This window comes from Chiroxiphia lanceolata, chromosome 5 (genome assembly GCF_009829145.1).
Source record: "Chiroxiphia lanceolata isolate bChiLan1 chromosome 5, bChiLan1.pri, whole genome shotgun sequence".
Classification (NCBI taxonomy): domain Eukaryota; kingdom Metazoa; phylum Chordata; class Aves; order Passeriformes; family Pipridae; genus Chiroxiphia; species Chiroxiphia lanceolata.
In genome coordinates, this window is record NC_045641.1 from 60,356,260 (window position 1) to 60,370,844 (window position 14,585).

At 39.1% G+C, this 14,585-nt stretch overlaps 1 protein-coding gene across 5 annotated transcripts in view; it reads right to left on the reverse strand.

Moving 5' to 3' along the window:
- BICD1 (BICD cargo adaptor 1) overlaps positions 1-14,585 on the reverse strand; it is a 173,216-nt gene that overhangs the window by 84,799 nt on the left and 73,832 nt on the right. For all 5 annotated transcript variants that reach the window (XM_032688273.1, XM_032688271.1, XM_032688275.1 and 2 more), the window contains exon 2: positions 1,813-2,025. In XM_032688273.1, coding sequence (XP_032544164.1) covers positions 1,813-2,025 — 213 coding nt within the window. The remainder of the gene's footprint in view (positions 1-1,812; positions 2,026-14,585) is intronic.

A 14,585-nucleotide genomic window follows, 5' to 3' on the forward strand; every position in this document is an offset into this window, starting at 1 on the left:
AAGTTACACGTAGTGAAGGACTTTGTATTCAGGATACAACATCATCTTAATGGTAACAGTCAGTTTATTAGCCTTATTTTTATTCAAGTAAATTCCTCTATTGCACTTTAATTAACTATTATGGCTTGTTTCTATGTAGCATTAAAGCAGGAAATAATTGCAGCTGGCTTCACACTAGGGTTTATTATTACCTCCAAGGAAAAGAGGACAATCAATATTCTAGGGAGGACAGGTACTGAAACTGCCTCCTGAACAACCTACAGATCGATAACCATGATAGAAAATGGAAGGGAGATTTTTATTTGAAGGAATCCCAAGGAGTTCCCAGAGGAAGGAATCAAGTATAAAGACAAATGGGTATTTTCTACAACTGTTCATTTGTGACTGAACCCCATGTCATGAGGACCTGTGAACTTAACCAAACAGTTAGGTAGGTGTGTCAGCAGCTGGTTGCCTGCCACAAAGAAGATTTTAGGATAAGTAGATATAAATTTGATATTTTTTTTGTTTCTTTACCACTGGAATGGCAATTACAATCACATATTTTATTTGTAACTTGTGAATAAATGGCATGTATCTACTTCTTATTGAAGCCTGCTTTCTATTATGGGCAAGTCTAGTACAACCATTAAATAAGAACACTCAGTGGGAGTAAAGGACTCTGTTCCAGGGATACCCTGTTCCAGGGGTTTCTGTAGTATTTCACTCAGCTACTAAAAACATAGTAAACTGTAATATTAAACAAATTAATGTATTAAACAATCACTTTCCAGAATCACCTAGGAAAGATCTCTTCTAGCAGTTGGACAGTGGGGAGAGTCCCCATGTTCAAGCATTCCCGGGGAATGCAGGGAAGATGTAGGATCACTTCCATGTGCATCTTCTCAGACTCATAAATTGGAAAAACAGCCTACACTAAGGACTTGATGGTCAGCATATTCCTCATCCTCCATTTCACCTTAACTAACTGGCCAAAGTGAGACACACACATCTCAGTGAGTCTAAGATGTATGTGTCTAAGAGTCTAAGAAAGGGAGCAACAGCCAATTTGTTAGCAAAGCCGAAGTAAACAGTCACCTTCCCCTTGTGTAGGGCTGGTGTTGAGCTTTAGTTGGCACAATTCATGTAGCAACCATCAACAGAGAAAGTATAAACTCATAAAATTATATCAGTCTCCTACTAACTGGGATTTAGAAACAACAGTAAGCAAAGTAACTTTCTATAACTTCCAGATTTCAAGGGTGAAAAAGGCAAGTTATTAAATATTACTAAATTCTCGATTGAAATTATTCATTGTCTCATATGGCCACTAACTACATCTGACTTTCTTACTGTTACCATTTTCTAAACATGAGCATGTATTTTAATTTTGCTTTACAGGAGAAGAAAAATGGTGAAAGCTTTATCTATGTCTAGCCAATCCAGAATACCTGAGAAATCATGTAAGTTCTGAGAAAGAGAGGAGTTGCGTGAATCAGAAGTGTGCAGAAAATGTGTTTATGTAAAATTCACTTACATGTTGGTGCTATAAAATACAGGGCAAAATGCTAAGAGTGCTTAGGAAATTATAGCTTCCTGGATTAGGTTTTATTATCCTCAGAAGAATTTGTCGTCGTTGTTGTTTAAAAATAATAAAAGATATATTTTTCCCTTTCTGAATTGTAGCCTTTTCAGGCCATGTGGTTTCAGGGATGATCACAGACCGGAAGGTGAGCATTTTCACTTCTTGTATTGTTTTCCTTACTCAGAGCCATGTTATCCATGATACTCCAAGAAAATTCAGCCCCTTGCTCCCTGCACACCCCCATTTACCTCTTTCAAGTCTTGGACGATGGCAGTGAGCCTCTCGTTCTCTGCCTGAACATTGGTGACCACCGCCCTGCTCTGCTTGAGCTCATTCTGCATCTCCAAAATCTTCCCGAGGTAATAAGCTTCTTTTGATGCAGATTCCTGGAGCAGAGTCTCCTCCCGTGTCTCTCCATCCTCAGCCACTTTGCGGTGAACGGAGAAGGACTGTCCGAACGCCTGCAAGAGCAAAACAGCGCACAGTGAAACAACTACTGAAGCCCCGGAAAAATTATCAACAATAACAAGCAGCTGCATAGCCAGAGGGAAGGAAATAGATTTGCGAGTCCCAAACTCTGACCCAATAAATACTGCCTTAGCAGCTTCCCAGCAGCTGAGGGCCACCATCTCATTTAGCTGAAATGAAGCATCTTGGAGCTGTTCTCATTTGCAGTATGGATTTATGGCCCCCATCCAGGCGACCTCCACTGAGATCAAGATGGTGCTCTGCTAACTAGCCATTAATTAGATCAAGATGGTGCTCTGCTAACTAGCCATTAATTAGCGCCAGCGTTTAACTCTCCTGCGTGAGGCCAGCCGATAATTCATCAACTCCTTTCTTCCCCAGTTCTACAAAATAAACACCTGGTTTGTGTTGTTTTAAAGAGCATAAATAGCTGACAAGTCTTTCTGAATTGCTTTCCATTTCCAACAACCTTTTATTATAGGAACTGATATATCATGGTATGGAGAAAAGCTCCTGCAAACTGAAAGAAAGATAAATGAGTACCAAGCAGTGGCCATCTACACCCCTGGTATGCTAACCAGAAAGTTTGTCAGCCCCTTCATTTCATTTGTGCTCAGTGTTTTCTGCTGAGAAGAAACAATATTTAAGTGTTCAAGATGCGTCTAAATATATAGATAATGTCTAGTGATTCTCTTCTTGCTACTGGCTTGGACTGATCAATTTAATAAGGTGGTATTTCTCAGTGACAATTTCTGATGTTATTTTTGACAGCTCTGGAGCAAGCTGAGAGGATGCAAAGTACAAGCCATGATAGCAGATCCGATGGAGATACCAGTTAACTATGAAACACAGAGGGAAACACACAGCAATAATATAATTACACAAAAAATTATGTAATAAAACAAAATAATATACACACACAAAAGTAAAATAAAAATAAAATAATACAAAAAGTAAAATTAAAAAAACCCTTATTTGATTGTATTACCTTTAAAAACGGACATTTGTCTGAAAGTTACATGACCTAATTCTGGAAAAAGCCAGAAGAAGGCATCTAATGTTAAGAATATTTGGCCTAACATAGGCAGAAGTTCTCTCATATCTTAATTCAAAGTGAACACATTTGAAAGAACATGACTTATTTTTTTCCCTAATGCATGAGAGAAAGATTTAAGTCACAGTAATATGTTATTTCAGCGAAAAATTATCCCTAAAAGCCTGATTTCTACTCAGTTCTATGAAACCACAAAGCAGAGTACACATTTGTGCCCACTGTTAACTGTGGCCTTCTTTGCCTACCTATTGATAAGAACTACTTGTCAAATTAAATCCATTGTTTTACTGCTGCTATTTATAGCCTTTCAGAACACATCCTAAGTTTTACTGGCCCTATAAGTGAAGCAGCCCCTTAAAGACTTCAAAGTAAAACCCTCTTCAAAAACTTCTCAGCTTTAAAGTCTACTTCACTTAAAGAATCCTGTGAACTCAGCATTAAAGGATGCTAAAAATATTCAATAATGTATTAACCCAGCTGTCTTCTCGAAAGACAGTAAGTTACTGAAATAGCAGGCATCAGCAACTTGCCAAATAGGATTCTGCAAATAACAAGAAATTCAATTTAATGAAACTGTTAAGCACTGGTTCAGTCACTATATCTGTACATCTAAGATGATTGTTTCAGGAACGCTGCTAATAAATTATATCTTACTTTACATAGTTATACGCAACGGCTCACTGCTCCTAATTTCAGATGGAGCAAAAAGCACCAGGCCAATAATGACCCTACATGGCAAATGTAAAGGCCAGTGACCCTGGGGTAAAATCAAAACACAGCAGAAGAGTGGGTAGGAGTAAGAGGGATGGAGAAGCTCATGAATAAATGGGACCTGAAGTCCTCTCTACCACTTAACTATAGATAAATACCACTGCACAGTGATGACAGCCTTCCAGGTGCATACCGTATTTTCCTCAAATGTACTTTGAAGGTGCATTTTTAGCAGATGTGATGTTTAGAATGGCAGTGAATACAGATTCTGGGGAGGGTGCACAGCATAATGGAAAATTACTGCATATTTCATGTTCCATTGTGCCTACGACTACAGAAAACAAACCTTTTTTTCCTATGAACCCAAATTTGAACATTACTGTTTATTACACTATGCAATTTCTTTCTTAAACTGTTATCAATATGTTCAAAATCAGGGGAAAGAAAGCAAGGAAGTATAGTTCACTTTCCATATTGTTGGAAATTATGCAGATCCATGCAAACAAGGAGAGAAATATGAGATGTCTTTTAATATAAAGCAAGCAAAAAGTTCTGTTTCTGTATTTCATGGTCTGTATAGAACATCAAAAACTTGAACCTTTCCAGACATACCCACTTAAGGCCTTGCATGAGATTGATCACTTTTAAATTAAAGCATGTATCAATATTTTTCAGCTGGTAACCAAATATTTGTTCTATTTTGATTTTATGTTTTAATAATTTGATACATTTACTTATTTCTGAAACCCTATAACCTTGCTATGATATAAATATTCCAATTAACTGTGCTTACTTATTTCACTGAAGTCACCCCCACAGTAGAAAAAGTTATTCACCCGAAAAACTTTACAGGTCATCTAACTTTACAACAGGCACAACGATTGTCCTCCAACAACAAATGGTTTCCAGACCTGAATGGGACAAAACACCTCACACATTACAGCCCAGACACCACACTCAGCCAACAGCATGAACAGACTGCAGCTGGGGAGAGCTGGAACAGCCCCCTCCAGCCTTCACAATTACCTCCTGAACACGTTGGACATTAAAGAGTCAAAATGTTCCCAGGAGATGGGAAATCCATATTAGTGAAAGCCAGTCATGGACAGGACAGGAACTGGAGGAGCATTTGGCACAGAGGTATTCATTTGTGAGAAGCACATGTAACTGGCATTGGCATCAAGTATGGAAGAAAGAAGCAGCATATGAAGCTCAAAAGAGAAGAAGCTGACAACCTGGACTGCAAGATAAAGACAGTTCACTTGCATTTGGGTCAGTTATTGGATACAAACCGGTATGTTTGCAGACATCTGCAGATGTTCCCTGCATTCACCATTGTATAAGATACTGGTATTTCCATAGAATCATACCATGGTTTGGGTTGGAAAGGACCTTAAAGATCATCCAGCTCCAACCCCTCTGCCTCTAAACCAGGTTGCTCATTTTGTTCAGATATTTATAGCCAAGGTAAATAGTTTGGCTCCTGAAGAGATGCTGTTCCTGCCTAAAAGTACTTTGTTACTTATAATTAGTACCACAGCAGCTTCTCCCTCAGTCAAATTTCAGGTGATGTCAGGACAACAAAAGCAGGGACAGGCTCTTCCACACTATTTCGTCTTTTCAAATGGATTAGGACAAGTATGTCAAAGTATCCTAGTCTTCAAGAAAGTAATCAGGAAAGCAAAGAACTCTGGCTGCAGATGCAGGAACAGTGCCCAAATCGCCTGTGTGATTTCCATGAAGTATTCCAGGTAGGTGCTGTACTATATTGGGCAGCTGTGTTAGTTATTTACCACCGTTCTCTCCAGTACGGTGCTGCCGTGCTTGGTATGATTCCTCATTAAAACCACTTAAAAATCACTACTGGTCCCTTAGTGGCTCTTAGTTGCAGTAATCACAGTGTAGAGCTTTCCCAGCACAGGACATTACTTTCCAAATTCAAGTTTGAACTCAGAAAGGGCCGTGTAGACCTTTATGGCCTCTGCTTCCTCGAGAAACCTGCTCCTAGTGCAGATACAACAGCTTAAATCAGCTACAAAGACTGAGGCACGTTTACTGTTTTGACAAAGACTGTCGTAACAGAGACCAGTCTGAATTTCATCCTACACAGATATTGTCACTTCTCTCAAGATTTTGCTTAAAAGATGTTCTTGACTGAGGTGATACTTTTTTGTAAGTTGGTCATAAAAGCTGAGTAACAAGATGCCATTAAACATTGTATACATATTCCGAGACCTGAGAATTGTAACAGTACCCTGACTTTTTAGAGGCATCTTAAAATCTGAACTTTGAGAACGATAAAATAATCATCAGCATTTGAGGTCATGACAAAGAATGGCAACAGTGGGTATACAGAGGGAAAATGTCACTCTGACCATGGAGAAAAGTGCAACCTTTGAGGAAAAAGCCATTTACCACTGAACTCTAAATAACCCCAGATGGAAATTCCAGTGTCAGAAGCAAACTAGCACGACAGAAATGATGCTGTGAACAAAACGGGTACAGATTTGCAAAAGAACAATAGAAAAATGACTGTTCCAGACAACATGTCATATTTATATGCAAATATAAATAGCAGTAGAAAGCTAATGTTCAGCTAGTGACATGAAATGATGTCTGTAAAACAAAAACTATATTTAACACTTTAAAAAAAAAAGGAAAAAGAGAAGCTAGATTTCTAATTTAGGTGTAGAAAGCAGCACATATGCACATATCAGTTATAAACATAAGTAGGTAATGAAGAATGCTATTTCTGAGTTTCACTTTTATTTTTACTAGTCACCTCCTGGGACAGGAATTCTGAAGTGTTTGCACAGAAATTAATTCTTCTAGTCTGTGATGATTAATAAGAAATAAAACATGACCTGACTGCTATCAGAATGAGGCAGGCTGCCTTTATGGCTTTGACACTTAATGCAGTTTTTCTGATGCATAATGCAACAGCATCGAATTGTTCCAATGATTGCCTATTTCAGCTGCTAACTTGCTGCAAAGCAGAATGTATTATGTATTAGTTACCTCCACATTCCTAACACAAAAGCAGGGAAAAACCAGCCTGGGATTATCCAAGAGGGTACCATATTTCCTAGTCATATGTCAGTATGACACCACAGATGGAAATCTTTGCTAGAGATGTTAGGGGTTAAGGTCAGGGACAGGTCTTGTATTTTATGGCAAAACTGGAATGCCCACTTATCACTGAATATTCCCTTAGTCATTTGCAATTCCAGCAATTCCAGCAATTTAAGCTTTTATACTTAAAAAAAATTCACAATTTTATAAATTTTAATTTTCTTTTTCACAATTCATTAACCAAAGCTCAGAGTTCTTTGAAATTTTTCTGCTAAGGAGCAATCAGTGGCAGACAGGTCTGCGAGGGAATCCCCTCTAGACAAGACCAAGCAGAGGAACGAGTGGCTGAGCAGGTTCTAGCCCTTCCCTCAAAATCAGCTGGTACAAAACTGCCCCCTCCATAAAATATGATGTGTCTCCATTCAGACATTATTTCCTTAACTTATCTCCAGTATTTTATACCCTGCTCACCTGAAGGCTGATGAAATCAACCTGCGTGCACCAGTTTCTTTGCTAGCAAATCCAACCCAGACTTCAGCCTAACTGGTAATCTCTCTCTCCAAGGGCTGTCTTACAGGTGTATGCTCAATGCTCAGTTCTAGGTTGTTTGTCATTCCCTGCTCCCTCACAGTCTGGGTACACAGATTGTCCAGTGTCTTGGACAAGGACTGCATTTTACTCTTGAAGAACACAGGAGGAGGCACCGAGTCTAAGCCCATTGTGTTTCTTGGTGGTGCAACAGCAAATAATGCCTTTGCAGAGATGACTGATGGGCTCCAGTCATATTATATCTACTTTCTTAAAACATGGGAAAGTTTTAGGCCTCTAAAACTTTTCCACAATTTAGGTTAATCTTCATGCAGTTGACATGACCTCCTGATGGTCATTTAAGATGGCTGAGAGAAGGCAATAGGTTTCCTTTTGGAACCCAGTACTGAAGTGATTAAAGCCTTCAGATGCAAATACCAGGCATACTGCAATCAAAACACAGGCAGATGCAAGCTTAATGATGACAGAGAAAAAAATTAATAGCTATTGTGTGGACAGTGCATCTGAGATGGACAGCCCATGCAGGGAAGCAGATTGAAAAGTCAAAAACAGATTGAGATCACAGCCTGAATCAGCACGGGCATATAGACAAGAAAACTAGATCATAAACTTTTGGGTTGACAAGCTATCTGAAAACAGCTTGATATTTTACAGCTAGGAAAGTGTCCCATTTGTCTAATTGCTCCCGTGTTCAAGAAAGCAGGATGCAGAACTCTCCTACAGAGAGGCAGAAGATAGAAAGATGTTCAACCCCATCACTATTTTATCTTTCAGCTAAGAACAACAAACAAGGTTCCTAGAGTTAACCAGTCCCCCAGTCAAAAGAAATATGAGATAATTGATCAAAATTCCACTGTACTCAAGCAACTGGTTAAGCACTAGTCATTTCAAAATTTCCAGACTCAAGATGATCAGTTTTATGATCTATGAACACAACATGAATAGGATTTGTGTGTGTTTGTCTGGGGTTTCATTTTTTTAATGTAACAACATACCTTTTATTTCATATGCCCCATCTTGCAGAAAAAAACCATTAAATGTTTTATACTCAGTTTGAAGCAAGCTAACAAACTAGGGTTTCCTTATTTTTTTCTAATGCAATCAGTCTGCCTTTCGAAAATGGTGAAAATTAAACTTCAAAAGACAATTTTTTTTTCAATTCATGCTGTGCTACAGACACTTGATATGACCTTAAGCAAAGTACTCCTCAGCTTTCCATTTGGAAAATGTAGAGGACAATATCTGCTATGTAGTGGAAAGGGCATTATGATAGATCCGTTCATGACCTGAAATAAAACGTACTATATTTATGACAGGACAAGAAGAAATGGCCTCAAGCTGTGCTGGCAGAGGTTCAGATTGGACAGGCAATGGAAGGGGCTGCCCAGGGAGGTGGTGAATCACCATCCCTAGAGGTATTCCAGAAACGACTGGACGTGGCACTTAGTGCTATGGTTTATTTGGCAAGGGGGTGTTTGTTCAAAGGTTGGACTCAATCTTACAGATTTTTTCCAACCTTAGTGATTCTATGAGCATAGCACAGTAACTGATAAACCTATAAATGCTACTTGAAGAAGCTATTTTATTGCCACCTAAAGGCAGAAAGCATTTAACTTTATTTCCAAACACCAGCTTACTTAATCAATTCAATAATAATGCAAATGCTGGTGCAATGATAAGGTAATGTAAGTTGATATCTGCATGAGAGATTTCTTGCAAAAGTGACTTGCAATCCAATGTGCTGGAGGTTTTAGCTATGCTAGAAATACTGAGGAGATCAGATACGCAGAAAACATTAAGTAATACTGAGTCTGTTTACCAATGTAGAGCAGTAGGACAAATGTCAACAATTCATAGGCTTTTCCCCAAGGAAGCTTTGGATAAAAGTGTGAAGGATGTGAACGCTTCTGTTTGTTCTCAGTGGATCCCTTCAGTGTCTACAGTCCTCTTGAAATTCATATATCAGATGCTAATCAACAAAGCCTTCAGAAAATACAGAGAGAAATGAGCATTTACATTCAACTCAGCTACAGGCACGGCCACACTTCTACAGTCCCAGTACATAGTGTGCTGATTTCAATCAATATGTGAAGCCTTAGGCAACCATGCTGCCTTTTTATAAATAAGGAACAAAAATATGCCTAAATGTGATGGTTGGGAAATATTTATAGACAAGAAGACAGCAATACCATGAAAATGAACAGTCAATGCTAACCTCCATTGTTCTTCAGCAATCCAGTAAGAGGGGGAGTGAATAAGAATTTCCATTTAATTGCCTTTAACAGCACTCTAGATGAGGATTTCTATTCCCCAGCCCTGAGCATTCCCTCCAGGCACAGAAAACACAAGAAAGGGGAAGCTTGTAACAAAGAGCACCACTTATCTACAACACAACTAATTAGTTTCATGCTGGTAATTTTAAAGCAGCTCTGTTCAAAATGAAAACGGCCAATAATTAAATCATTTCTATTAAAAAAAAAAAATTCAACACCTTATTAATGAAACATAAGGTGGCTCAAAAATTTGCACCAATTACTATATTGGTGCTTATGAGTTTACACTGCTACATGATCAACCTCCAGCTATCACAAAATTCCAAGTAAAACCAATAGAAGCATTACCAGAACAAGCATGTAAGACCGTCAAAGATTTTTTTTTTAAAAAAAAATGTGTCTGAAGGTGGAGATGAAACATGCCTTCCAGTAACAGCAAAATCCCTTTTTACTAAAATGTGATTTTTTAATCTATTTTCCCCTTTTCCAACTGCTTTTCATTTTTTCTGTTTTTCTAACTATGAAACGGCTAAGATAATTGCAATTCTGTCTCCTGTGCTTGCTTGAATAAAGCTGCAAAGAATGCATGCCAAAATACAACTCTTTTAAAGAGTTGTCAGCCTGCTGGGACATTTTAGTTATTTCGTATTAGCTCCCCATATGTAAACTCATATTCCACAATGAGATCACACTTCTAGAGCGGTCTAAGGAAAGTTGTGTTGGTAGTGAATAAAAAAAACAAACCATGAAGTGCACCAAGTGCATTCTACACTGCTGCTACTACTTCTACCACGATTTCCCAATGGAGAGAAGTCTCAATAGTAGTATTGGAGAGGGATAGGTTATTTCCAGCTGCATAGGCATAACAAAGGAAAGGAAGGAAGGACTCCTATCACAACCAATTAGGGCTCTTCCAGAGCAGCATATAAGAGGCAAAGGCTCCATGCCCAGAATGCCTCTTCTCGAAGAGGAGGAAGGAAATCAAGAGCAGGATGCAACCACATCAAGTTGCATGGAGCAAGGAAAAAGAAAGCTACTGCTTAGAAGACAATGTTCTTTGCACATTTGAGTAAAAAAAAACAATGGGCAACTCTCTATCATTGACTGCTGCAGATGTAAGCAGTATGTCTTAGAACACTTACAAAAAGTGGAAAAACTTACTGACATAATATTAGGTTTGTGCTGCCTTTCAAGTAGATTCGTGAAATTTAAAAAACTAATTGTTATTTTCTCATTCCATCCCTGAAGAACAGAACTACTTACACAACTGCTTATTAAATCACCTGAAAACTTTAGACTAGCAGGGCCTCACTTTATGAAGATTTCTGACATTTGTTCTCAAATTCAGAAGGAAATTATGTTTGTCTGCTGCAGAACACTTAGCTGTATTTACATATATCCTATAAGCAACAGAATATCCCTTTTATTTAGATTCCCTTCTTTTAATATTTTATGCTGTTTTCTTTCAATTAAAAAGAAGGTGAGGTCCCTTTCAAACCAAATCATTCTAAGTCATAAATCACCCCCCCAGGGATCTAAAACTGTGGATTCTGAGTATAGAGTAAGTGGTGGTGCTGTTACTAAGCAGCAAAATTAAGGATTTACTTCTCAAAGAACAGGAAACTCCTCTTCTTGAATAAGAAAACAAGTAATATAGTTACTATCTTGTCCTCAAAGCACTGTGGAGTGTCACCCTCAGGCAGAAGTCGTTACCCTGAGAATACTTCTTTGTCATACAAACAAAAGAAATTAGAAGCTGCAACGGGAAAAGAGAAGGAAAAAAACCCTACCTCCTTTAAGATATTTTTGGGACCCACAGGAAAGGTCTCCAATAATCAAAACAGCAGTATATTATGCTTCAAGTGACATTTAGAGACAAAGGAAAATCCACTCTGAGAGCGGCACAGCACCAAAATAAGTGCCCAGAGTGTAACCTCCATCCTTGGAGACTTTTAAAACTTGTCTACGACAAGACCCTGAGCAACACAACCTCAAACTTCAGTCAGGAGACAGACAAGACAATCTTCAGGAACCTTCTCCAACCTAAATTCTATTATTATTAAAGGAGCAATTCCATATGCTGGAAGGACTGGGACACACTTCTCCAGGACCATACAGTTGAACCATACAGCTCAACCAGAGCTATGACTCATGGCTGGCCATTTTCTCAGCTATCTTCAACACCAATCTGAAATTGAAAATGACCGAAAGAAAGCCCATTGTCGTTTTACTGTAATCAACAAATTTGATCATTTAAACGGAACACACAGAGACAGGAAATTTCAATGACAAGCATAAACAGACCTTGAGTTTTACCTGTTTGGGACACCAGCACTCTCAAACAGTTTTACTGCAGCAGTCATAAAAATTGCAACCTGAGAGCAGGGCTCAGTCTCAGCCAAAGTCACAGTAACAAGGCAAGATGAAGCTCAGGTCTATAGCAGTCAGGGCACCAAAAGATCATCTTCCAAACTGATAAAATCTCATGAGCAACTATACTTACAGAATACATTTTTCCCGTATATTCCACAAAAGTACTCCTGCTTATTAAATTTAAAGCCTTAATTTGTCTGGCACACTTACATTCCTATTCTCCGCAGTTCTTTATGTGAATTGCCAACACAGCAGTTCTCACCACTTCATAGGTGATTAATAAGAGTAAAGTCTCTCCTTGTGACCACATGACTTGCTTAACCTCAGCATGTGGTAACCAGAGTTGCACCTAGTACAAGTATCTTGGACAATGGAATGCAAGGAAAGAGCTCCACGTTCTAGTTCATGGAGCTGGAGTACTTAAGTTGAGTGGGGAGGGAGCACACATTAACTTTTAGAAAAATAACTTCTAAACTAAAGGTTTGAAAGGAAAAAGAAAGACTATTCAGAGATTTCTACTGCTTCAAGCATTTATAGAACCTCCAAAAAAATTAAGTTGGAAAAATCTCTAAATAAAAGCATGCCCTTCAGAACAAGAGGCCAAAACTACAGACTTCTCATTTATTTTCAAAGGAAGGTTTAATTAGAATGCTGCCAGCTACTGATTTACCATGGGGAACTTTTTGCTTCCATTAGCACTGATCAGTGCAGTGCACACAACTATTTCACACAATGCTACTGCAGCTGGGTGCTTACTGCAAGTGCTGGATAATCTCATGCCTCCAGAGCAAGTGAGATTTTAAGGCATATGGTGGTACTGATAATCATTTTACAGCAACAACAGCTTGCCTACTTAATGCCCCCAAAAAAGTAAGACTCAGAGAATGGGATTGCCATAGATTGTCCCACTGCAATCCTTAGAGAGCTGTAATTCATTTTGCACAGAGTAAGAAGAAAAAAAAAAAGGCAAACCACCAAACCCAAAATATCTAAGTAAAAAACCTGCCCGTTTATTCAAACAAAGTAGATTAAAGTGGTTTGATGTACACTGCTGATCAAGAGATGTACTAACGAGGAGAGAGACTTGCCTGACACATGAGGTTGCGTGAGAAGGTAGATGGTCTGGCACTCCTCCAAGTACCTCTGCACCCACACCAAATGTGTCTGTCTAAAGTCAGCCTGACGATAAACTGAAGAAGGCAGACCATGCCCCATGCTGTGCACTCCTATACCTGCTTGTCTAAGTGCAGCAGGGCTCCAGACTGATCCCACATGTCACCCCAACACAAGCAAAAGGCAATAGCTCCACACAGATTTAGCTTTATAAGCAAGAAATCTGCAGTCTAAGCCATATGTCCGACCACAGCCCTCCCAGTGCTTTTGCCCAAGGGCTCTGCTGTCCCTAGCACTACTTGCCTTTTACTGCATGAACACAGAGGAAGTCGGGGCATCAAGGATAGAATTTGAAAACCACAGGCTAAACAGCGAGATCAGGAATCAACAGGCAACATCCAGGGCTGCAGGCATGTTTATAGGATGGGCTCATCTTACCCCAACCAAAATTTTAAGTAGTTCCCAGTCTTCTTCTCTGACAGCGTTACATACGTAATATTGCCTGGTGATGTAAACTTCCATTTGTGAAATAAGTTGTCTCCCAGTAAGCAATTTGCAAAGGATAACAAGTTTAAGAGGATAACATGCTTTTGCTTTGTCAGCAGCTTTGTCTCAGGGTGACCTATCTTCCAGACTGTAAAAAACTGCATAAGCGTATGCAAATTGAGCACCCATGATTTACTTAGTTCTACTGAGAAAGTAACCAAAGATTTCATTAGATTCAGGGAAGCCCACATTTTACGCTTGGTTATTTATTTCTAGATGATATGCTGTATTCTGGTTCCTGATTCACTATATTTACTCATGTGGAAGTCGCCAGCAAATTACAAACAGTTTAAACAACTGTTTTAACTTGGTGCAAATCAGCAAAACCCGTCACTCAGCTCTTTCAGTGGCCGTCTTATTTGCACAGAAGCTTTCGAACTACTTCACCAGTATCATCAGAATTTTCCCTTTAAACTCTTCTTTTTCACAACAGCAGTTTCACAACGCAAAGTCTCCTTTCCTCCCCTGACACCCATCCACAGGAGCAATGCCCATGCTCCCACAGAGCAGAGGATCAGCAACACAGACAGGAGAACACCTCAGTCAGCAGCCAGCAAGGGAGTGCTTAGCTAGCCCAGCTAAATCTGGCCCGGCAACGGATGCAGGAGCTTTCCTTTTCTTTCCCAGAAAGGAAGCTTTCACACATCTCTGAACTTGATACTTAGCAAACTGTAATGGAACGTATCCCAGTACGAGTTGATGGCCATTTGCACAATTGCACCATCAGAATGCAAATAAATATCAATGCTTTCGACAAATGATGGTGAATGATTCCTCCTTTACAGACAAAGAGCCTTTGGAGAGTGTCAGGCAAACCCACACTGAGAAGGAATGTCAGTTAATTTAAGTATTTTACATCAGA